At 48.6% G+C, this 24,792-nt stretch overlaps 1 protein-coding gene across 1 annotated transcript in view; it reads left to right on the forward strand.

Moving 5' to 3' along the window:
• The first annotated feature begins 16,397 nt into the window (after positions 1–16,397).
• The window catches only part of LOC131914337 (cholesterol side-chain cleavage enzyme, mitochondrial), a 15,503-nt gene continuing 7,108 nt past the window's right edge, over positions 16,398–24,792 (forward strand). Inside the window, exons 1-3 of the mRNA XM_059266931.1 lie at positions 16,398–16,684; positions 19,840–19,995; positions 23,923–24,122. Of these exons, the coding sequence (XP_059122914.1) occupies positions 16,425–16,684; positions 19,840–19,995; positions 23,923–24,122 (616 nt within the window). The 5' untranslated portion in view covers positions 16,398–16,424. The remainder of the gene's footprint in view (positions 16,685–19,839; positions 19,996–23,922; positions 24,123–24,792) is intronic.

The following is a 24,792-nucleotide window of genomic DNA, read 5'->3' on the forward strand; positions in this document are numbered from 1 at the left end:
ATGGAGCTTGGTTCTTCCTGAGTAAATCTGGGGCCATGTGCTCGTGTGCCTGAGGACAACACCGTTAATGGCCACTCTTGAGGCCAGCTAAGATTCCCACCACACCTGCCCAGGGTTTCTGCACCTCCTCCCATGCAGTCTTTCTTTCAGAACCCACACCTCTCAGTTCATTCAGGTTCCACCCCCTCCTCCTCAGCTACTCCCCCAGTCCACCTCGTCAGTACCCCAGCAACCCCTACATCCAATGAGGGAGCCTCTGGGGCCCGAGCTCCGCCCCCTCCACCTGCCTCTGCAGCTTGTATGGGGCTTCGTTCAGCAGCGTCTGCTTTGCAAAGCCTTAAGCTCTGCTGAATACCATCCCGGTCCGCCCCGGGCGGTCCTGAAGGCGACGGCCTCTGGAGAGCCCGTGCAAATGTATACTTTGAGGTCTGGCGGGTCCCCTCCACCTCCGGTTTCAGGATCGTCCTTTCTGGAGGTGACATTTGGCTTCATGCGTGCTCTCTCCAGCCGCAGGAGCTGGAGCTGGGAGCAGCTGCCCCAGGCAGCCCTGCCCAACTCCTCTTGACCCTCTCTCAGGGCATCAAACATCTGGTAAGTGGGGGGTTTGGGACTGCTAGGGTCAGCTTTGAGTCCACTTAGCTTTTACCGTGGGTCTAGACAGAGAAGACTATTTAGATTTAAAAAACAAACAAACAAACAAACAAAAAAAAAACCACCAAAGTGCGCTCTGGGACGGAGTTTTCTCTCCGGTGCCCTTATCTGGTCCCGGGGAAGAACTCTGAAATAGCCCACCCTTCCTTACTGCTGTATCCGGAACCAACTGCTTTCAGATCCCAGCTGCAGAGCATCGGGGCCCAACTCTGTTATTGTGGACATTGGCTCCACCCAGTGGCGAGAAATTGAATTTCAGCAGATCATCGTGAAAGTGAAGGAGGCAGGTAGCAGCTGGCCGCTACCTAAAACAGGAGCAAACGTTTTTTTTCTCTGCCTCAGTCCTCGCTACAGACATGGCTGAAGGTTGACTCACTCCATCCCTCCATCTGGATCTGAAGGGGGCTGGCTACCGTGCCCCTGTGTCCAATGCTTTTCAAAGCCCTTTCAGGGCACTGTCCTTATGCCACGCAGAAATCTCTCCCGTCAACTCGTACCAGTATCACCTGCTTAGAAGGTAGAGCCTGCGGTCACAGAAAAAAGCACCAGCAACTTCTCTGTGTCTACTATGGAACCCAGGGCATGTGGCCCTCCCCTTTAGCCCAGGACCCACTCTTCTCAGAGGGAAACAAAATGGCCATGCCAGTGCTGAGGGTCACTTGTTTGGGGTTCCGTGCCCTTTGCAGCTTAAGCCACAGGTTGCGGTAAAGAAGGACTCAGTCAGGGGATGGAGAGGTGGCTTATTGGTTAAGAGGGCTTCTCACTCTTCCAGAGGACCTGCATTGGTTCCCGGCACCCACATGGGTGTAATTCCAGCTCAGGGGGTCCAGTGGCCTCTTCTGGCCTCCTTAGTTAGGCACCCCTACATATGTGGCATACAGAGACATATACATAAAAAATAAGTCTCAAAAAAGTAGTACTCTTGTCATATGAAGTGAACTGACACTGCTTCTGGGCCCCTGTTTTGACTTGCCAAATCCTCTGCCACCAAAGTATCGCTGAGGCAGAAGTGTGTATGTGCCTAAGGGCATGGTGTATGTGTGTATATGTATGTGTGTATGTGGTGTGTATGGGTGTGTGGTATGTGTATAGGTAAGGGCACAGTATGTGTGTGGTGTGTGTGCACGTACAGTATGTGTGTGTGGTGTGTAAAGGTACTGTGTGTGTGTGTGTGTGTGTGTGTGTGTGTGTGTGCATAGGGCTCTGGGTCTGCTCACTAAGGAGCTCACTACTGGGCATCCTCAGAGGCCCACGTGGGCATGATAGTTGGAAAAGAAATGCTTGGCCCTAAAATGAGAATCCTGCCCAAATGAAAACCAATAAATTCGTAATAAAACATCCAACTGTAACATTTTATCAACCTCATTAATTCTTAAATTTAGTATCCATAAAAGTTTCATTACAATTGGAGGAATGTGTGGGCTAGGCTTCTCTCTCTTTGGGAAGTCCCAATTACAAAGCAGCTACTTCTCGCTGAATAGTTTCAAGAGAAAAATTATAACTATCTTAAAAAAGATAACTTTGGAGCAAATTTTAGTATTTTAGCACATGCCTTGATGGAGAGGGAAGTGGTCTGGAGTTCAAATGTCCAGGGTTCTAGAGGTGCTGAGCTACCAATATCTAAGGTGAAAAGGGGACAGGTAGAGTGGCTGCCCTGCACACTGGCAGCAGCACACTGCTGTAACCCCTCACCTCTCAAGCTGGGGAGCAAGGAGATGCTGCACAGGGCAGGTGAATGAAGATCAGTACTCAGGAGGTGTCAACCCATGGAAAATTCAGCTGGGTAAGTTTTCATAGGCTGCCGCAGTGGGCGAGGCCCTGGGGCTGGTCCCTAGAAGTGTCACTTGCAGGGTTCCTAGCTGGGAACATGCTCTGGTGAGGACTCTGGCTGAAAATCAGAACTTTGCTGATACTGGGAGGCAGTGACCACCGTCTCAGCTACGTGTGTGTGTGTGTGTGTGTGTGTGTGTGTGTGTGTGTGTGTGAAGCCGATCACCCTTTGCCTGCAGATGTCTTGGGGACTTGGGTACACATCAAAGGGTTATTAATTCTCACTTTGTGGATGTTTTCACTAATGCCTACATTCTGTTCTTTATCTTTTTTTAGCTGTCACAATGTCCCTGTCACACACTTGTTCTTAACTCCAACAGAAGTTGCTCCCTCAAAGAGTCTTGTTAGGGCTTTGTAATAAATCGACATTTCCTGCCTTCCCTATCTTATTTGGAACAGTGATTCAGATATTTGAGTTCATGTTTCCTGTGCTACCATTGCTAAGACCCCAAATAAAGTCCTTTGACGTTCCCATTCTCTGTGTTTGAATCAATCAACAGTTTCCAGGTTGTATCTCTCTCCACTCCCCTTAACTTCCAAATCCTCACTCACCCCAAAATTTCTGTCAACTGTATTTTATACCTCCTTTCATTTTGATTTTTCTGGACAGAGGAGTAGATCAGGGTCCATTAAGAAATAGTTCCAAAGGCTGGAGATGTAGCTCAGTGTAGAGAGCTTGTTTAGCATGGGCAGGACCTCCGGTTTGGTCCCCACCACCACAGGAAGGAGAGACAAAGTCCCATGAGGCACAAGGTACTCATAGGGGGTCCCAGGTACTTATGGGACTAAGGCAGGACGATCATGTGAGCTAGGAGTTTGAGGTCCCATCTCAGAAGAAAGAGAAGAAGCAGAAACAGAAGGTAATATGTAAAAGTGGAAGAGTCGCCAAAGTGGGGCTCCTTTTCTTCCCTTTAAGACACGAACCCAGTCAGTTGTTATAAGCCCCCTTCCCGGGCAGGAAGGCCATGCTTCATTCTTTCCTCAGGAAAGCCTCCCTACTCTCAAGGGGCCACGTGACTGTCTGTTCTAGTTTGCTTCATCTTGCTGTGGTGGACACCATTACCAAAAGCAACTTGGGGAAGAAAGGGTTTCTTGTATCTTACAGGTTAGAGTCCGTCATGGAGGGAAGTCGGAGCAGGAGCCCGAGGCAGGAACCTGGAGGCAGGAACTGAAGCAGCCATGGACGAATGCTGCTGAATGGCTTCTTCAGTCTGCTTTTTATACAAACTAGAACCAGTTGCCCGGGGTGGCACTGTCCACAGTGGACTGGGTCCTCCCACATCAACCATCCTACAAGAAAATGCCCCCATGGACATGTGCACAGGCCAATCCAATGGAGAAAATTCCTTAATTGAGTTTTCCCAAGTGACTTAGTATGTGTCAAGTTGACAAAAGCTAACAGGCACGTCTTCCCAAGGTGAAGGGAGAAAGAAAAGGAAGGGAAGGGAGTGGAGGAGAGAGGCAGAGACAGAAGAAATAGATAGAGATTAGATATAGACAGACAGACAGAGAAGCAAAAGGGACTGAGTGTGATGGGCTGGAGAGATGGCTCAGTGGGTAGGGTACGTGCTGTGTAAGCCTGAGGCTCGGAGTTCAGCTCCCCAGCACTCACATAAGAAGAAAAAAGGCAGGTGTGATGGTGTGTATCCATTGCCCAAGTGTGGGGAGGTGAAGACCCCAGGGACTTGCCGGCCAGTTGAGCCAAAACAGTGAGTTGCAGGTTCATTGAGAGACCGTGTTTCAAAACAAACAACAAAACCAAACCTGGAGATGCATTTGAGGAATACATATGGTTGTCAGCCTCTGGTCTCTGTGCCTGCATGGGCAAACACACCTGCATACATATGTATACACAGACATACTTAACACACACACACACACACACACACACACACACACCCCATACACACACATACACAGTGGCAATAATAATATAAAGGGTTTAACAGCCATACACTGCTGCTTAGGGTTAGTAAAGCCATGCTCATCTCCAGGGCTTGTTTCTTGTTATACATCTCTGGGTCCACTCCTTTCCCTGAGTAATAACTTGTTCAGCAGGAGGGTTGCCGGGTGGGGTGTGCGTGTGTGTGTTGGGGAGCTGATTGTGTGACTTAGTGAAATGACTGTAGCTGGACCCATGGAAGCAAACAGGGAAAGAGACACAACTCCCCACCCCCCAGATTTATTTTATCTTTAATTATGATTATGTCTCTGAGTGGGTTATGTGTATGTGAGTGCAGGTGCCCAAGGAGGCCAGAAGAGAGCGTTGGATCCCCTGGAGCTTGAGTTACAGGCAATTATGGGTGCTGGAAACAGAACTCTGGCTCTCTATAAGAGCAGGATGTGCTCTTAACCACTGAGCCACCTCTCTAGCCCCGAGATACCTGGCTTTCATTTACAGTGGGTCCAAACACCACGTCCAGACACAGTGGATAGTCTTCAGATCAGTGAGGTTACATATGCTACCTTGAGAACTTGTGACCTTTCCAAACACTTCATTGTTCCCATAAATCCTTGCCACGACCTTGAAAGGCAGGCCTGATTCGATCCATTTAGAGATGAAAACGTTAGTTCTTACATGACTCAAGTGCCTTTCCTGAGTCCACACAATTACTCAGCGGTTGAACTAAGATTTGAACCCAAGTCCATCTGACCCCAAACCCCTTGTCTGTTTCATCAAACAAAACTGTGTGAGTACGTCTGCAGTCTGCTCAGCACCCTTACGCGGTGGAGGGAGGGATGCTCTCTTCTCTCTTATAGGGCTCCTGAGGCCCCATCAACCACAGGGTGCTCTCTGGCCCTGACTACAGGACCTGAGCTTGCAGACCTAGCCTATTAGGTGCCAGAACCCTGTCCGCTGTGGTTGGGCAAAGGGCTGTGCATGTGACCCAAACTGGCCAATCAGTTTCTCAGTGAGATCCTGGGCACTGGAGAGGGTGGTCCTTCTCTGTCTGCTGAGGGAGTTCCCAGGACCTTGAGGTGGAGTTGGGGGTATTCCTGTGTTTCTTCTGGCTATGTGCGGCTTCCTGCAGGACTAGGCGGGCAACAAGGAAGAAAGAACCAGAGGCGGGAACACAGGCTGGGCATTCAAGCCAGCAACTTCCTTCGGGGGTGCTAGCTAGCTTCTGCCCTTGAACTTTTCAAATTGATTTCAATGAATTTTTTTTTTATGTATTCATTTTTGTTTCAGCCAGTTTCAGCTGGATTTCTGCCATGTGTTCCACAAAGAATTCTAACACGATTCTATAATTAAAAGTGTTATAAACACAGGAGCTCTTCCCTGGTGGAAAGGGAAAGGTAGCTGGAATTATGAAAGGAACCTAGGTGGAGTTGAGGACACAGAGGAGGGATTTACCAGAAAGCCAGGAGTACAGCTGGGAACTAGGAGCCATGGGGCGAGAATGAGAGCCCCGATAGTGACAAGTGGAGCTTTGTATAGCTCTCCTCTCCATTCTTCCATCTCTGGCTTCATTTTCTCCGTCAGCTCCCCCCAAACTCCCTCACCCCCAAGTAAGAACTTCAGAAATTTCTCGAAGGGACACGGGGGATAGAGTTCAGTTGGGAGAATGCTTGCTTACCATGCACACAGGCTTGAGTTCCACCCCCAGCACTCAATGAACCAATGTGCTTGAATCCTGATCCTTGGGCAGTGGAAGCATGAGGGTCAGGAGTTGGAGGTCATCCTCTGCTACACAAGTTCAAGACTAGCCTGGGTTAGAGACCCTGCCTCAAAAACAAAACCAAAAAGTTCTGGAAGGGCCCATGACTGACCCAGCCATGGCGATTCACTTGCTATTAGAATTGTCCCTTCCATGGAGGGAGGTAACTTGGGGCTGACTTTTGTGGCTCTGGAGTCTTTGCCATAGAAGTGCTTCCCAGGAGAGAATGCCGACAGAATGTCTACCACACAATGAAAGCATTGGTCATATTTTCTTTGTCAGCCACTGTGATACCTGCGGGGGTTCCTGGGGTCCAGACAGGTTTCCGTCTCTAAGTTCTGGAGTGACAGAATGATAGCCCAGCTGCCCGACAGCGTGAGACAGCAGGAGCTCAGGCTCATGTTCTTCGCTCCCATTCTTTCCTGAGGTGGCCTAGCTTACTGAGGCCGCTAGCCGGCACACTAGCACCAAAACACCACTCTTGTGAGGCTCTTGAGTAGCTAGGTGATGTCACATGGTTAAGTTGTGGCCAATGAGATGCGTGGCCTTGTGTGGGCCTTCAGGGTAGGCTCCTAAAGCGAGCTGGCTGTGTGGGAAGGGTCCCTTTGGCCCTGGCTGTCTCCCTTCCCTCCCGTTCTTCCCCTCTGTCCCCTCCCCTATCCTGTCCTCTCTCTCTTCTTCCCTTACCCTTCTTGCTTTTCACAGGTCTCCCTCCCTGTGTAGCCCAGGCTGGTCTTCTTTACTACTTCCTCTTCCTCTGGTCACTAACATGGTGAGGGTTCTGGCAGCGTGGTGGACTGTGGGATGGCCTTGGGGGTGCAGACAAGTGCTCACATGGGAAAGTGGGATGATGGAGTCTAGGGTTTGGGGAGGAGCCGTCACCAGCCCTGGATGGTCTATTTTTGGACTTCTTTTATGCCAGGGACAATATATTCCTATCTTCTTAAAGTCTGTGATTTGGATTTTCTCTTAATCTACCCACATCTTATCCCAGGCAATAATGCTACTTTCTTAATAGTCCTGTTGGGTGTTTGTGTGTGTTAATTTTTTCGTAAATAGGAGGAAATATTTGCTGAAGACCCCACAGCTGGACAGTGGTGGTTCTGGTAGACTCATGAATGTTTTGGCCTTTCTTACTGCACATTGGTATCACACTGTCTGGGCAGTAGGTCAAAGGCCTGCAAAGTAAAAGACCCATCGAGGCCTGGTCTCAGCCTAAATGGTGAGTTTCTGAGGGAGGGACTGACTCTGATCTCAAAAGACCTGGTGTATGAGCATTCATGTCTGGGGACATGCCACGTATGTCTGGTCTGTGGGTTTCTTGTTAACTGAGTGTCCTCATCAGGCGGAAGCCATTCAATGTCCCCCTGTGCCTGCTGAGCTGATTGTAGTGTCCTGGATGTCCCCCAAGGAGGGGAGTGACTCTTGTAAAAATCATGGGTGATTGGTGCCACATGACTCTCAAGATTGCCACCTTCATTCCTACCAGGCTCGGGATGGGATTCAAACAGCAGAAATTAAGCATCCTGGACCCCTGAAGAGGACGTGCCATACACCTGCGAAGTTTCAAAGCTGATCTGGCCTACAACGGGCTTAGCTCGTACTGGCGTTAGGGGGCTGGCGTCTTTATGTCTTTCTAGAAATTGTTTTTTTGGGGTACAGAATGGCTGTTCAGTCTCTGGGGCGGATGCTCAGGTTGCTAGCGTGTGAAGGGTGACAGGGTGACTTCAAACTCCCTGAGACTGCACCTGGGTGTGGGGATTGGCAGCAGCAGCCTGCTGGCTGCAGGCACTGCACGTCTGGAAGAGCAGGTGTAAGGATGGGTGAAGGGATGCTGAGGGCCAGCACAGTTTTGTGTTGGAAAGAGCCTCGTTTCCAGGCCATCGTGGGTGTGGTCCGTGCGGTTCCTCATTACTACCTGTGGCCATCTGTGCTGCTGGGTGTTTCCTGCTCTGCTGTACTGTACTGCCCTGTCTGGCCGCCCACCCTTCTTCCCATCCTGGCACCTAGAATTTTTAGCTCCAGTAAATGGAGCTAAAGAGCAGCAAAGGTTTCACGGCACTTGCAGTAATCTAGTAAAAACCAAGGCAGGGCTTTGGACTGGAAGAAACACCTCTTTCTGCGAAGGAAGAGCCGAAAATGTACTTGATCACCTCGGTCTTTTCCTTTGTGCGGTTGCCTGGGTGGAACAGCAAATCTTCTAGATGCTTCTCTCTTACCTGATGGTAACTTTTGTGCTGTTGCCTTGTGGACTAAACCAACAGAGGATCATTTCAAAGCGTATTGGAATGACCAAACCTTAGATAAACACTCCCCTCAAGCAAAAAGCAAAGAGGAAGGAATAAGGCATCCACTTGCTTCTGTGTGGTTAGTGGAGTGTGCATCGATCCTGGGAACAGTCTGTACTCTGCTATCTGGACATCAAAATGTCACAGAAGTAGTTCTTTGCTCCCTCCACTTTGCCAGTGTTCATAGAGATCCAAGTCAAGCTTTGTGTGTAGTGTCTTAGTGTCCGTCAGGTATAGGCGGTGCATGCTCAGCTGTTGTCCTTAAATGGACCGCTCCTGGTGATTATGAATAGTTTTAGTCTCACCTTGCCCCCAAGCTGATTGTATTTTTATTTTTTACATCTTCCTTTGAAATACTGAATTGATGAACTTTGCTCTTTTGTACAGTGAAGGATGACTTTGGACAATTGTTGACACTTGCTTTACCTAGAATAAAGGTAATGGGCTGTAGCTATTGGAAGCTGCTTCTACTTTTTGCTTCCACGGTCTGCTTGAAAAACTGGTTTCATTAATATAGAGACCAAGTTTATCACTTTTTTTTTTTTTTTTTTTTGAGACAGGGTTTCTCTGTGTAGCTTTGCACCTTTCCTGGAACTCACTCGGTAGCCCAGGCTGGCCTCGAACTCACAGAAATCCGCCTGGCTCTGCATTTACTTTTTTTTTTGAGTTTACCACTTTTTTAATTTCAATTTTAGTTTTTGAGACCACATAGCTCTAGCTGACACAGAACTCAACTGTGTAGACCAAATTGGCCTCAAACTCATAGATATCTGAAATATCTGGAATATAATCTTCTGGAAGTTTGCTGTTCTGAAGTCTTTAGGGACTTGCTAACTTGAAGTGGTACAAAGAAAGCTAGAACTTGATCTAAGTTGGTCAGAGTCCTCATGAGGGCAAAGGGCCAATGCTTCCTAAGGATTCCTACCTGTTGGGCAAGAAAGGAACCCACACATAAACGGGCATGGAATTAGCTTCAGTTCATTTTATAGACATCCTTCTCCCATGCGCCCATAAGAGAAACAAATCTTAAGTGGTCTTCCCACCAACTGTGGTAAACCTGCCTTGCTGGTGTGGCGGCTCACCGTGAGTTCAAGGCCAGCCTAGTTTACATAGGAAATTCCCGGCCAGCTAGGGCTACAGTGAGACTGTGTCTTAAAACAAAAACCAATTAAAAAAAAGTATCCAAAACTAAACAAAGACCTAACAGCAACACACATGAACTGCGAAATTCTCATTTTACCAGTAATACTGGCAGTATTCCAGTCATCACAGGTTTCGCCCTGGGAGACAGTAACTGTGCTGCGTCTGTTTCTTCTGGATATTTCTCAGAAAAACGCCAGGACTGTAGTGGAGAGCGAACTCGGAGTGGTGGTTGGCTTTGGTTAGTGTAGATTGTAACCCTCCCAGAAGCTTATTTAATCTCTTTCTTTCTCAGTAACTAGATGCTTAGAGTAGTCCAAGTCTGTGGGATCAAACCTCTAGGGGCCAAAAATGTGACCCATTTGGGAACAATTTTTTAACTGATGCTGTGAGACCCATACCTTGTGGTGTGCCCGCCCCTCTGTGTCCGCTTCCCTTCCACACTGCTGGAAACGGTGACACCCATTGTCCCATATGTTTGTTTTTGAAATGTTTCTTGTGACACCTACCTTAATTTCACTTATTTTCTTGTTGTAAATAAGCCTGTCTTCCTATCTGGATTGTGTGTGTGTGTGCATGTCATACCAATTAACGCCTTGGCAGTTGTAATCATTTCTTCTATTTTGTTTTGTACAAAGGGGGAAATTTTTAAAAGCTAGAATCGTGGAAAGAAAGAAAAAAGTCTCTGGGGGAGCTTCAGGCTTCTTCGGTATGGGTTGTTAAATATATCCACACGTTCGTGACACTTCCTTTCAAAGGTGGAGCCCAATTCCTCTGCTTTAGTACAGGCCTGGCTTGGTGAGTTACCACAAACACACCGGAGTAGGAGTGATGATCAGAGTAGCCTTCAGCTCTCTCTTTTAGGACTTTTGTTCTGGCTGGGAAATGGTTACCACACTGGTAAGGACACACAGCTGCCCTAGAGGTAAGAAACGGAGGCCCAGGACCCACAGCTAGAGAAAGCCAGGGGCTGCTGCCAACAGCCACTGAAAAGGCCTGCAGAAGGGCCAGGATAAGTACAGCCTGCTCAGATGCTGGCCCCGAAGCTTTAGCTAAGCCTGGGGTGACAGGAACCCCTCACGAGGAGCTCTGAGCCAGAGCTGTGTACCCTAGGCTGCTCCTGGTTGACCACTGGTAGAAGATACAGGAGGCAATCAGCATTTGTTGTTTTAAAGCCACTAACCTTCTGAATAAGTTACCATCCATCATGAAGCACCGATCCAGCCTTGTCTGGAGGTGATGCTGCGTTTCTAGAAAGAGATGTGAGGAAGCTCGTTCCCGGAAGCCTCCAGAAAACTCTCCCTTGGGTCTCATCTACCTCCACTGAACCCCAGGCTCACTCTGTGATGCTACTGTGAGTGCCAGCCTATGCCACTTCAGGAGGTACCTCCACAGCAAAGGGGCTGGCTGGGAGGTCTGAGGCTTGAGCTTAGGTCAGGGCAGCTGCCAAGGACAGGATCTGAACGTCTCCCATGCCCTGGCAATCCAGACTCCCTCCCTGGGCAGGGGCTGGTTTTAAAAGCACGCTTGGATGGCCCTTCCCTTCGTTCTAGTATTATCAGAGAGGACCACATGACTGCCTTTCTTTGTGAAGCTCATGCCACAGTTATTCCTGGCTGACGTCATTGCAGACTCGAGGCCATTAGTGATGCAAAACCAGCCCTCTCTAGCCCCGGCGTTATCAGCAAGCGTGTGGCTGGTAGGGCAGCAGTCTCTCCCTCAGGGAGTATGACAGTTGCTCATGACGAATGCTCATTTTTCCTGTTTTTTTTTTAAAAAATGACTGCTTTATGTCATTGGAGTCTTGGGTCAAGTAGCTTTGGAAGGACAACTGTCACTGCCGCTCGTGACCCATGGCCTGATAAACTCAAGAGAAGGGGTTACAAGGACACAGTTCTTTGTGCTTCCAAGCTTAGAGATAGCTCTGTAGAGGTAGAATTTACATACCATTCAATTTACCTGTTTGTCTTTTTGCTTTTTGTTATTTTTGAGACAGAGTCTCCCTCCCTACATTGTCCAGGATAGCCTATCACTATGCAGCCCAGGCTACCCTTGAGTTTGTGATTCTCCTCCCCAGCTTTCCTAGTGCTCGGATTACAGAGATGCATCTCCATGCTCAGAACAATAGACTCATTTAAAGTACACAACTAACTTTTTTTTCTTTAAAAACGACTTAGTTATTATTTTCTGCGTGTGAATGTTTTGCCTGCATGTATGTATGTGTTCCATATTTGTGCATTGTAGTCTCAGAGGTCAGAAGAAGGGACTGGATCCCCTGGGACTGGAGTTACATATGGTCGTGTGCTGCTGTGAGCATGCCGTTGGGGCTCTTAACTTCTGAGACATCTCTCCAGACCCTTTAATGATTTTCTTTTTTCCTTTTTTTTTTTTTTAAAGATTTATTTACTTATTATGTATGCAGTGTTATGCTTGTATGCCAGAAGAGGGCGCCAGATCTCATTACAGATGGTTGTGAGCCACCATGTGGTTGCTGGGAATTGAACTCAGGACCTCTGGAAGAATAGCCAGTGCTCTTAACCATTGAGCCATCTCTCCAGCCCTAATGATTTTCTTATATTCACATTTTATAGCCATCAGGACATCAGTGTGAAGCCATTTTCATCTTCAGTACCCTAAAAACCCCAATATTCTTTATGCATTACCCCCAGATTCTCCTAAGTTCCCAGCCTTAGGCAGCCATCAGGCTGCTCTGTCTTTTATTATGTGTTTTATTTGGGGTGTGTGTGTGTGTGTGTGTGTGTGTGTGTGTGTGTGTGTGTAGGCCGGAAGTCTATATCAGATGTCTTTTTCTTTTTTTTGAGACAGGGTTTCTTGGTGTAGTTTTGGAGCCTGTCCTGAAACTCGCTCTGTAGAGCAGGCTAGCCTCGAACTCACAGAGATCCACCTGGCTCTGCCTCCCGAGTGCTGGGATTAAAGGAGTGCACCACCACTGCCCAGTCCAGATGTTTTTCTCAATCACTGTTTACTTTACCTTTTGAGACAGGGTCACTTACTGAACTTGGGGCTTACCAGTTTGGCTCAGCTGGCTGGACAGGAAGTCCTAGCAATCCTGTTTCTGTTTTCCCACTGCTAAGATTACAGGTGCCTGCCGACAGGAGCCAGCTTTTTACACAGTTGCTGGGGATTAGAACTCAGGTCTCCCTGCTTGTGTGGCAAGCACAAGACCAACGGAGCCGTCTCCCCAGTCCCTGTGTGTGTTTTAGTAGATCTTTTGTCAGCAGATAAGAAAGGGAAATCATGTTCTTCACTATACAATAGGTCTAGTATAGCCGGCTGTCAGGCAGTATTGCACTTGGAAGGTATGTGTTTTTGATGAATACACTTTATCAGGTGGGCTTTGTTCTGCTGATTTAACAGCTCTCTTGGTGACTGAGGGGTGCGGTCTGGGAAGTGGTGGGTGCAGGGTGTGTGGAGGGGCTGTCTGGGCTGGGAGAGTAGGTATGGGTTTGGTTTGGTGGGTGGATGAGTTGAAAGCCTCGCATGTGGAGGAGGAACTGACCTGCAGAGCTTGTGGTAGCTAATCTGCTAAGGTCTGGGAGTCGATCTATCATGGCCTGGCCATAGATCTTAGCTCACTGGACTCGAGATTCCTCTGAGTCAGCCATACTGACCCTGAGGAATTGGGTGAGGGATAATGAGGAATCAGGTTTTAAGGTGAAATTCCTTTGCTTCTTCAAATCTCTCCAAGGCCGGAAGAGATTAAAGCTTCCTTTCCTTCCCTAGCCTTGGCCCCTAATATCAGCTGGAAACCTCAGCAGAAGTCTGCTGTGGCTGGGGGCCACAGGGGAAGGCCCATCCCTTGACTGGTCCCTTGTGGCTCCATGGGGACCCAGAGACCTGATCCTGGCTGTACTCTAGTGACCCATGGTAGTTATCTGCCCCTTCCTAGACCTCATTTTTCTCATCTGTACAATGGGAGCTGACAGAAATGACCCTGTGACATCAGGTAACCCAGCTGGCAATTTCTGGTTTGCAGGGTGTGCCCTCATAATGCCAACTGTCCTTGGTCGTATCCCAGGTCCAGCTCTTAGCAACATGGTGAGGGGAGGCTTGAGAGCCAAGTTCCAGGCCAGGAGCAACTCAGACTTGAATCCCTACTGTGTTGCTAGTTAGCATTGTGACTCTGGGCAAGCAGCCATTTTGGCTGAGCCTCAAGTTTTCCCCTCTGTAGCTTAGGCAAAGGTTTTGAACCTACCTGGTAAGGGAGCTTTGGGGATGGAGAAGAACCATGCAAATTGCCTTGCGCATGCAAGCATCCAGTCTATCCCACAGACACAGGTGAGCCCTAGGGTCCTGGCCAAGGCTGAGCAAGTCAATTGCTCTTTCTATCTTCAATGCCGTCTTCCTTGGGGTGCTGATCCCTGGGTTCCTGAATCCAGGCCTCTAGGTTTCTGTTAGATGGCTCATCTGCTACTCACAGAAAGCATGTTTAAACGGCTTTGAAAGAAATCCAGGTCCAAGGGTCTGGAAGTCAGAGTAAAAGAAGCCTGTGGGACAAGCTTCAGGCAGCTGGACCAGACCCATGTCCTGCTTACTGGGGCCCATCCTTCCTTTAGTAGAATCCCAGAGAGGTGTAGACAGAGCCCCATTTGTAAATCCATTCTCCAGGGAGTCACTGCCTGTGTATGGCCTTGGTTTCTCCTCATCCTTGTCCCGAGCCATATTTACCATTGCCATGGAATCACTGGAAAGAACTTTCTATGAAGGTGGTCTCCTCCTGCCTCCATGGGCCCTGGCTGCCTCTGTCTCCTGACTGAGTTCCAGCCTGCCTTACCTGCTCCCTATTACCTCCTACCTGGCCTCTCCAATTCCCTCTGCTGTTTCCTGCTAGCCTGGACTTCCCTTATTTTGTTCAGAAGAAGGACAGTGAATTTCTGCCCTGAGAAGAGGCATGGGAATTCACACCTAGACAGCCTGGCCCAGGACACTCAGCTGTTTTGATGAAAGCTGAGACTGTGTTAATGGGCCCAGTCAGTTGAGAGTCAGGTGACTACCAACCTGAATCAGTGAGACATGACAGACTGTTGTCCTTGCTGGGACCCAATGTAATGAATTTCTGTCCCTTCCCTGCCATATGCTAGTGACAACACAGAGCTTTTTTTTTTTTTTTTTTTGGTTGGTTTTTCGAGACAGGGTTTCTCTGTGTAGCTTTGGACCTTTCCTGGAACTCACTTGGTAGTCCAGGCTGGCCTCGAACTCACAGAGATCCGCCTGGCTCTGCCTCCCGAGTGCTGGGATTAAAGGCGTGCGCCACCACCGCCCGGCGACAACACAGAGCTTTTCAGGGCCACAGAGTTCCAGTTACCGGCCCCCACATTCAGATTCACATTCCCCTCCCTCCCCCTCTCCCTCCTCCTCCCTCCCCCCAATCCCTCCCATTTCTTGAGGTAGACTTTAATATATCCCAATCTGGCCTCAAATTCATAGCCATGGGTGACTGTGAGCCTCTCAGGCAAACATCACTGTGCCTGATGCCTCCTGCCTTTTCTTTGCAGATGCGTCCTCTGCCCACAGTGACAATCCACTCTCCTTCTCACAGTACCTAAGGAGGGTAAAAGCTGCAGTAAAACTTACCTTGACTTTAACTCACTGAGTTGGAGTTTTCGTTTAAAGACTCCCTGTTTTTCATAAGAAAAAAATCTGTTAGAAAAAAACCCCACAAATTTTTATTAGTCTTTTCATGGAATAACAATCAGTAAAATGAAAAAAAAAAGAAAAAAACAAAACAAAACAACCAAACAGACAGACAAACAAACCAAGAGCTAGGCATGTAGATCTCTGTAAATTCGAGGTCAGCCTGATCTACAAAGTGAGTTCCAGGTTAGCTGGGGCTACGTGGTGAGACCCTATTCAAATCAATGACAAGGAAATATGTAGCTCAGTGCGTTTTGATATATGTAAGCATGAGCTGAAGAAAGAGCATGCTGAGCTGGATGTGGTAGAGCGTACATGCCTATAATCCCAGTACTTGGGAGGAAGAGAAAGGTGGGTCACCTAGGCAGGCAACACAGTAAGATCCTGTTGGAAAACAAAATAAGAAAGAATGTATCACAGTGGTGCGTATATAATCCCAGGACTCAGGACACCAAGGCAGCAGGATCTCAAAAACAAAATGAAAATTATAAAGCAATACTTGCTAGTCAGAGCATTTTCAGAGAACATGGAGTACATTTTGTTTGACAAGGAGGAAAAAAAAAGGATTTCAAGGATTAGGGAACTGTTCAAGATCAGCTAATAACCATCCATTTGAAAGTTCTGGGGCCACGAGGAAGATATCTAGGGCCATGGGGTCAGTCCCTCCTGACCTGTGATCTCAGGCTATCGCTCATCTTACAGGATGTTTGTCAGCATCTGGACCCCACCTAGGGGCCAGCAGAAAGCCTCACTCCTGTCAAACCGCAGGCAAGGCTAACAAGCCCAGCTAGCGCCGAGGGCCAGGAGCGGAGGTTGGAATCCAGGCAGGGTGGAGAACTAGCTGCTGGTCAGGAGGCCTAAGCCTCCTTTTCCCCCCCTGAAGGTAGAGATAGAAAACTTGCCTTTAAAGATATCTGGAGGATAGTGGTCTCAGGGACCCAAAGGGTGGACACTGAGGTCAGAGGCCTGGAGCCTTCTGCCTATGTTTGCTTAGCTTGACTACAGACCTTTCAGACAGAAAGTTGGAAAGTTCTTCTCTGAGTTTGGGAGGGGCGGTGTGGGCCCAGCCCTTCGGAGAGGGAGGGGGGAGGTCAGCACTCCATCTTCTCTCTTGGCCTTGAGCTAGTGGTTATAAAGTGTGGCTCTGGAGGTTAGGGGTGGAGGTAGGTGCGCAGCAAGAAGTGGCAGTCGCGGGGACAGTATGCTGGCCAAAGGGCTTCCCTTGCGCTCAGGGCTGGTCAAAAGCTGCCAACCTTTCTTGAGCCCTACCTGGCAGGGTCTGACGCTGGCCACTGGAGGGGAGGCTAGTATCTCTACTAATAGTCCTCGCCCCTTTAATGAGATTCCTTCCCCTGGTGACAATGGTTGGCTAAACCTGTACCACTTCTGGAAGGAGAATGGCACACACAGAATCCATTACCACCACATGCAGAATTTCCAGAAGTACGGCCCCATTTACAGGTAAGCCTGGCAGAGGGCAGAGGCAGGTATGACGGGAGGCACAGGGCTCCAGGCAGGCTGCTCATTGTTCCTCAAAAGTTCTGCTCGGGGTCTTAGACTCATGTCTGCCTTCTTCCATTTCTTCGAGGCTTGGGATGGTGCTAAGAGAAGTACGGCCACCCCAGTCTCTGGCCCCAGGACTTCAGCTTTCTACTTTCACAGTTCCTTGTGGGAAGGGATGTGAGCAAATGCACCCCCCAGGGCCTCCATTCACCATGGGCCTCCATTCACTATGCCCCAGATACCCCAAAAGACAAGTTGGCTGTCTCTATCTTCAGAAGAGAGGTAGGTTTAGGTCACCTAGATACCGGCTAACATTCCACCTTGCTTCTGTGCCAACCTCAGCTCCAGGCCCTTTGGGACTCTGCAGTAACTGGTTTTGTTTCCTAAGTATCTTCTAGGAGCAATCACCTTGCAGTCCATGGCTTCTGAAATCTCAGGGTCTGTGGCCTAGCCTAGTTCAACAGTACTTGTGGTCAAAATTCTGTAGGCTACTTGTGGGTTTTCTCTAGGAGCCACTTGGAGAGATGGGAGGTGCTGTGGCTGGAAGCGAGCATTGAGGGCAGTGCATTTTATCTTCATGACAGGATCCTTACCCTGTTTTCAAGCTGTCCCTTCAGAGCACCTTATTATCAGCCGTTTTCTCAGTCACTTCCATCTGAGTGTTGTGCTGTGTCCCCTGAAGTTAGTGTTATTACCCCCCCCCCATTTTCTGGAAAGAGAAGGGACTTACTAAGGTCCTCAGGTCGTCAGGCCGAAGCCAGTACTGGGAATCCAGTTGTGCAACACCTTGCTCCACAGTCAGAGTGATGCTGTAATTTATGGACTAGAAGGTAGCAAGCCGAATAAAAGGGAGGGACTTAGAGCACAGCCCTCATGGTCCCCCTTCCCCCGCCACATACTGTGAAGGGTCTTTGCAAGTCTTTGGAGAACGGTTGAGAAGGTGCAGGGAAGCCCGAATGAATAATTTGAGATCACGTCCACCCTTCACTTACATGGTACTTGAGTAACACTAAGAATGTGACTACTGCACATGTCCTGTGGAGTTGTTTCCCCAATGCACTGAAAGAGTTTTCCTCTTCTCTCTTTAAGACAACGTAAAACAGCGGTTCAGTAGTCCAGGGTGTACGGACAGCTACGTTTTGAAGACAGGCTTTAAGTGAGCCTCACTGCCCTTAGATACAACGTTCTGAGGAGCATCTCTCTTTCAGGGATTCTGCTGGTGTCAGATCATGGCCTTGGGCTCAAGTCTCAGAAGTGAGACTAATGACCTGACGGCGTTTCAAGGCCTTTCAGGATGTAGCAAATACGGGGTTGGATAGTGGAAGCCGGAAAAACACTGAGGGGAGTTCTCTAGAGGCCATGAACAAGCCAAGGAAGGCCATGGCTTGTGAAGGTGGGCTGGGCTTAGACTCTGACAAATGCAGTGCTCTCCAAGGGGGGATGAGGGGGGCCAGAGAAAAGAAGGAGAGGGAGGAGAAATTAGGAGAGAAGGAGAAGACACACACACACACACACACACACACACACACACACACACACAAGTCACACACACGGGGCGGGACTTGAAGTAGGGTGATGAAATGATCAGAGAGGGAAGGAGCCAGAGATAGGAAAGAGGCAAGAGAGATGAAGGGACAGAGATAAAGAGATAAAGAGAAGGAGAGGGAGGGAGGAGAGAAGGAGAGAGAGGACAGCTAGGAGGGAAGGAGAGAGACAGAGAGAGGAAGAGGAGATAGGGGAAAAGGAAGAGGAATGAAGGAAGGGGTGTCAGAAAGGGAGAGAGCACAACCTGACTCGTGTCTTATGTTTGTAAGATACTTGTTTCCTTAAAAATCTAAATTCAGTGAATCTTTCTTAGGCAAAAGGTGGGTATAAATGAGAGGCATACTCTCCTGTGGCTTTGTAGAAGTTGCTTGTGTGTGTGTATGAGAGACGAGGGGAGAGAGAGAGAGAGAGAGAGAGAGAGAGAGAGAGAGAGAGAGAGAGAGAGAGAGAGAAGAGAAAGAAGGGAGAGAGAGAGAGAGAGAGGGAGGGAGAGAGAGAGAGGGAGGGAGAGAGAGAGAGGGGGGGGGGAGAGAGAGAGAGGGAGGGAGAGAGAGAGAGAGAGAGAGAAGAGAGAGAGAGAGAGAGAGAGAGAGAGAGAGAGAGAGAGAGAGAGAGAGAGAGAGAGAGTTATACATGTAGTATATTGCCCGAGAGCTCGGGAGCTAGATTCTGTCTGACATCAGGAGCATCTGCAGGACTGGCTTCTTCTGGGGTCACTCTCCCCAGCTGTTAGACCAATCCTCTCACCTAGTCACCGAGTCGTCTTTTTCACGTCCCTGGTAGAATCTGTTTTTATAGGAGGACACCGGGTCGTGTCTGCAAAGCGTTCTGTGGTCCCTGTCACCGGTCATCTTCATCCATCCTTGGGCCTTGACATTTTAACTGCAGTTCCACTTGAACAAAGATTTAGTTGAAATTTGTCCTTAGGTGTACAAATGTGTGTCTGTAGGGGGAGATGGATGCACAAGAGTACAGCTGTCCCCGGAGGCCAGGAGAGGGTGTTGGATCCCCTGGAGCTATCCAACATGGGCGCTGGGAGCCCAGCAAGAGTGCAAAATGCTCTTAATTCCCGAGTCATCTCCTCAGCCCTGAAGGCTTACTTTCAGGGTCCCATCTGACTCCTGGAGCAGGGTGTCTACTCTGAAGTACAGTTCTGCAAGGGTCCTCTAGCCTGGAACGTGGGAGAGGCAGGACATTCACTGCAGGCTGACATGGAAGTGTGCCAGCAGGACAAGAAGATTCAGCGTGGAATAGACAGGATTGTAAATAGAAGGTTTGGGATGGGGTGGGGCTGGTCCTGGGGTATGCTGTGTGATGCAGGACAGTGTCCATGAAGCTGTCCACCAGGATGAGTCACAATGGTTATAGATACATGTGTCATGTTGGGCTCTTCAGCAGCTCCGAGGGACAGATGGCACATTCATCTCCATTTCACAGATGAAACTGCGGCTCAGCAAAGTGAAGGTCCCAGCCAGAAAGCTGTGTACCCGTTGTGTGGAGAGGCCCGGCTGCCCGGGATTTTCATGGCTGCTTCAGTTCCAACATCAGCCTCTCTCTTGTCTTTCTAGGGAGAAGCTTGGCAACATGGAGTCGGTTTATATTTTGGACCCTGAAGACGCAGCGCTGCTCTTTTCATGCGAGGGTCCCTACCCGGAACGATACCTGGTGCCCCCCTGGGTCGCCTATCACCAGTATTACCAGAGACCCATTGGGGTCCTGTTTAAGTGAGTTCTGAGCGAACCTTGTGTGTGTGGAGGGTGTTGGAGGAGAGTGACAGGGAGAGAGGGAGAGGGGGAGAGTGGGTCTGCTCATCTTCCTGTCCCATAAGGTGAACGATGGCAATGGTGACGATGGTGGTGATGACAGAGAACTGTCCTGCCAGCTTCCAGGGAAAGGACAGGCTGGGGTCCTTCAGGAGCAGCGAAGGACTTTGCAAAGTTCTCACTAATTGCTCTAAGTGTGAAGTGCCACTTTGTCAAGCACCCGCCGAGTACCAGGCCTGGCGCCAGGTGTTGGCAGTACCGTGGCAAGTGAAGTGGGGTCCTGACAGCCTGAAGGAGCTGTGAGAAGCAGCGGGATCCATCACTGAAATGTAGATACTGTTTTCTACCAAATTGCTTATTGAAAAATGTATGTATAAATGGCTGGGGTCAAGCCTCAGCTTGGGCTCAGGTCCTGAGGCGGGGAAGGGGTGTTGGCACAAGGAAAACTTCTGACCACCAAGGGGATTACACTCAAGTGGCCTCGAGTGGCTTGAGTCATCTTTATTTATACTTAAACAAAGTTTTTTTTTTTAACTAGGGTTACATGAGTAGCTTTATTATTGGCTTCTATTTTTGACTTTTAAGAAAAGTGTCATAATTTAAGGAATACATTGTGTTCATTATGAAAGCCCCATTGTTCCCCTTTCTGATTCCCCAAATACGTTTTTGCACCCCCACATAGCCTTATTCTAGACACAGAGTTCAGCATTTTTTGCAGGCTTAACTAAATATCAAGACAGACACATCCTGCTCTCACAGCACTTACGTCAGCTGGCAGCTACTGAGGTTACAAAGTTAAAAAGTAATAGACGTGGGCACAATGCTTTAAGGACAACATTCAAACTCAGACAATTCTTTCATGTCTGCAAGATATGCTTTTATACAGTTCCTTTTTCTACAAGAGGTCCCATGTCTCAATCTCTCTGTAAAAGGCAGACCTTAATAAAGCACTCTTTTCCCATCTCACTATACCATACTTCTTCCACCAATATAAGCTCCTATGTTTGGTAAAGATGGATCTATCCTTCCCACATTTTGCATTGTATTTTTTCCTCTTGGAGCATGCCAGATCCTACAAGTGATTCTATGCTTGGTGTCCAGGGAACTTACTCTCAACAGTTGGCACTATGTGTATTCCTGAGGCTTTCTCCTGAGTCTGTGTATGCATGCCCTGCTCTCCTTTCCAGAACTGTGAGACATGGTTAATGTTCCAGGTCTTGTTTTCTCATATGTGCCTAACTATCTCCATTGAGTCAGAAAAGTTCCCAGGATTAGGAGTTGTAGTTAGTAATTCCAGATAACAGTTCTGAGAAATATTAGCCCCTTACTGAATCTTAGGGGAAAATATTTGAGAAAGAGCAGAATTTCCAGGGAAAATTACAGCTATTGCATGTGTGACTGACAAAGTAAAACTAAGAGCTGCTCAAAGAATCAGTAATATAATGAGAGAGAAAAGAGCCTGCAAGCTGTATGAATTTTGCAAATTCCTACGCTGTCCTGTGAACTACTGGTCCTTGCTAAGTAAGAGTTCTTTTCCACAGGTGCCTAGCCCTGAGGAAACCCACTGGACAGGTAGTCATATACTGATCCGAGACTAAGCTGCATGGTTCCTGACAGTATATGTGTGTACACACACACACACACACACACACACACACACACACACACACACACACACACAGAGTTTCTTTACATAGTCTAGAACTTCTTAGAAGTTACTATGTAGACCAGGCTGGCCTCAAACTACAGACATCAACCTGCCTCTGACTCCCTTAAAGATTAAAAACATGTGCCACCATCATTGGAAAATTAAAATGTGACTAGATCAAGGGCTGGCGAGGCCCTGGAGCAGCTGGAGCTCTCTGGAGTAGCTGATGATCTCGTCCACTATGGTGGAAACATAAACCAGGTCTCAGCCGGGCGGTGGTGGTACACACCTTTAATCCCAGCACTCGGGAGGCAGAGCCAGGCAGATCTCTGTGAATTCGAGGCCAGCCTGGTCTACAGAGTGAGTTCCAGGAAAGGTGCAAAGCTACACAGAGAAACCTTGTCTTGCAAAACAAAAAACAAAAAACAAAAACAGACAAACAAAAAACAAAACATAAACCATGTCTCTGTGTAGACAATGCTTGGATCTTATTTCCTGAGACTTGACTATTCCCAGAGCCACGATGGCTGTGATTACTACAGTGTTTCTAACTTTAGAGACATATGCCATAGAGTATTTCTCCCAGGGGACACAGACTAGAATGTTCTCCTGTGAGAAGACATAAGAAAGCACAGAAAAACCAGGAAGCCTCCTAGATGGTTGAGAGGATAGTGGACGAGAGAAAAGTGGCATATACCAGCCATCATGTATGAACTCGGGTCCACAACAGAACTGTCCTGAAACGTAAAACTGAGTGGAGAAGGCAAGTGCCCCCAAATCTGACAGGTGTTTAAAAAATCTGGAAATAATTGTACATTCTTTTTAGTACCTTTTAGGAGTATATGTAGATTCGGTAAAACTATACACCAAATAGGGGCCAGGGCCAGCGGTGAAGACACATCTATGAGAGGGCAGGGTAGGTTGGGGCCCTGAGTTCATAACATTCTTTGCCCCCAATCTCTAAACTTTTCTTTAAGAAGTTTTTATTCTCATTTTTTTATTAAGAGATTTTCTATTCATTTTTACATATCAACCTCAGATTCCCCTGTCCTCCCTCCTCCCACCCCCCAGCCTTCCCCCACAACCCACCCTCCATTCCCACCTCCTCCAAGGCAAGGTCTCCCCTGGGGAGTCAGCAGAGCCTGGTATATTCAGTTGAGGCAGGTCTAGTCCCCTCCTCCCTGCACCAAGGCTGAGCAAAGTGTCTCAGCATAAGCACTGGGCTCCAAAAAGCCGGCTCATGCACTAGGGACAGGTCCTGATCCCACTGCCTGGGGGCCCCCTAAACAGTTCAAATTCATGTATGTGTGTGTATGTCTGTGCAAGTGTATATGCCATGTGTATATAGGTGCCCCTAGAAGCTAAAAGAGGGCATCAGGTTCTCTGGAGTTGTTATAAGTGGTTGTGAGTGCCCTACAGGGGTGCTGGGAACTAAATGTGGTTCCTGTGCAAGAGCAGTAAAGCCATCTTGCCAGCTCACCACAACATTCTCAGAAAACAAACTCCCAAATTAGGAAAAGAGCTCTGCATAGGTTGATTTTTATGTGTGTCATGAATTGTGTCTTTTTTTTTTTTATAAATATTACATTTATGTGTGTATATACATGTGTATGCGTGTGGACCATTGCACATGTGTGGAAGTCAAAGAGTCATGTCTTTCCTTACACCATGTGGGTCCTGGGACTTGAACTCAGGCCTTCAGGCTTAGTGGTAAACACCTTTGCCTGCTGAGACTTTGCGCTGTTCCTAAACTCAGGGTTTTAATGAAATGATTCTGAGTAGCTGGGATCCCCAACACAGCGAATACTCAGACACTTTGGGGCAGAAAGGTCAGTCAGCTTCACCTGTGTGGAAATGAGAACGATGACGGAGAGGGGCCTTCAATGGCAGAGTTGTGCAAGTACCATAAGGCAGCGGAATGTGTGGGAGATGGACTTAGAGGGGCCCACTGAGGGTTACTTCAAGGGAGATAAGAGTTTCCGGTTCTTGGTGGTGGTGGGTGGTGGTGGCAGCAGTCAGAGTGGAGGGCTGTCAGGCCTTTGGTCACTGTCACCATCTTCCTTCCTCTCCTAGGCCAGGCAGGGCAGGGAGGGAGTAGGAGACAACAGTGAATGTTGGGGGTGGGGGGTGGGGGGTGAGAGATGGCGATGTTGCCCGCTCTGAAAGCTAGAGAGTCTAGCTAGTGCCTCTGTGCCAGGCCTGGGGTCTGTGACCGTGAGGTGGGACTTGTGTTTCTCTAGGAATTCGGAGGCTTGGAAGAAAGATCGAATTGTCCTAAACCAGGAGGTGATGGCGCCCGAAACCATCAAGAACTTCGTGCCCCTGCTGGAAGGTGTCGCTCAGGACTTCGTCAACGTCTTGCACAGACGCATCAAGCAGCAGAGTGCGGGAAACTTCTCGGGGGACATCAGTGATGACCTGTTCCGCTTTGCCTTCGAGTGTAAGGGTCTTGCCCGTGGCTGGCCGGGGAGCCAGCCAGTTGCGTTGATCAGCTTCTTGAACATGCCCCACTGTCAGCCACTCAGGGGGCAGCCAGGTCCCTCTCATCTGACATTTATGTTGGGAGGGTCCCCAAAACCTAGGTCCTCCACGCCACCATCCTCCAAAAGCCAGAACTTGGCCTGGTCCTTCCTGCTGCAACTCCCCTAGAAACAGACCTCTGAAGTTGAGCAGGAGGGAGGGGGCCTTCATGGTTGATCTGAGCTGGGTGTTGAAGGACACCTAGAAGTTATCCAGACTGGGTAAAGCACGTTAGGCAGCTTCGACCAGGGAGCATGGCTTAGTGGCGGTCATGTGACACCTATAGATTTGGGGTACCCTGGGCTTGGTATGAAGCTGGCATTCAAATTCTTCACGTGGTAGGTGAGAAAACTTGAAGGTGATTGTGATCTTTCAGCCCCAGCCAGATTGAGTCCTGGGTGACTCGGAGACTGATATCCCAAGGATCCCAGCTCATGTGTGATGCTGTGAATCCAGACAATTACAAGGGGGAAATCCTCCTTGGACAGTTCCATCCTGGCTCAGGTGGAGTAGTACATGCTTCCCCCAAAAGCATCCTTTTCAGGACCTCCCTTCCATCCCCCTGAGGGACCTGAATGCCAGCCAGAGGG

Source organism: Peromyscus eremicus, chromosome 7 (assembly GCF_949786415.1).
Source record: "Peromyscus eremicus chromosome 7, PerEre_H2_v1, whole genome shotgun sequence".
Classification (NCBI taxonomy): domain Eukaryota; kingdom Metazoa; phylum Chordata; class Mammalia; order Rodentia; family Cricetidae; genus Peromyscus; species Peromyscus eremicus.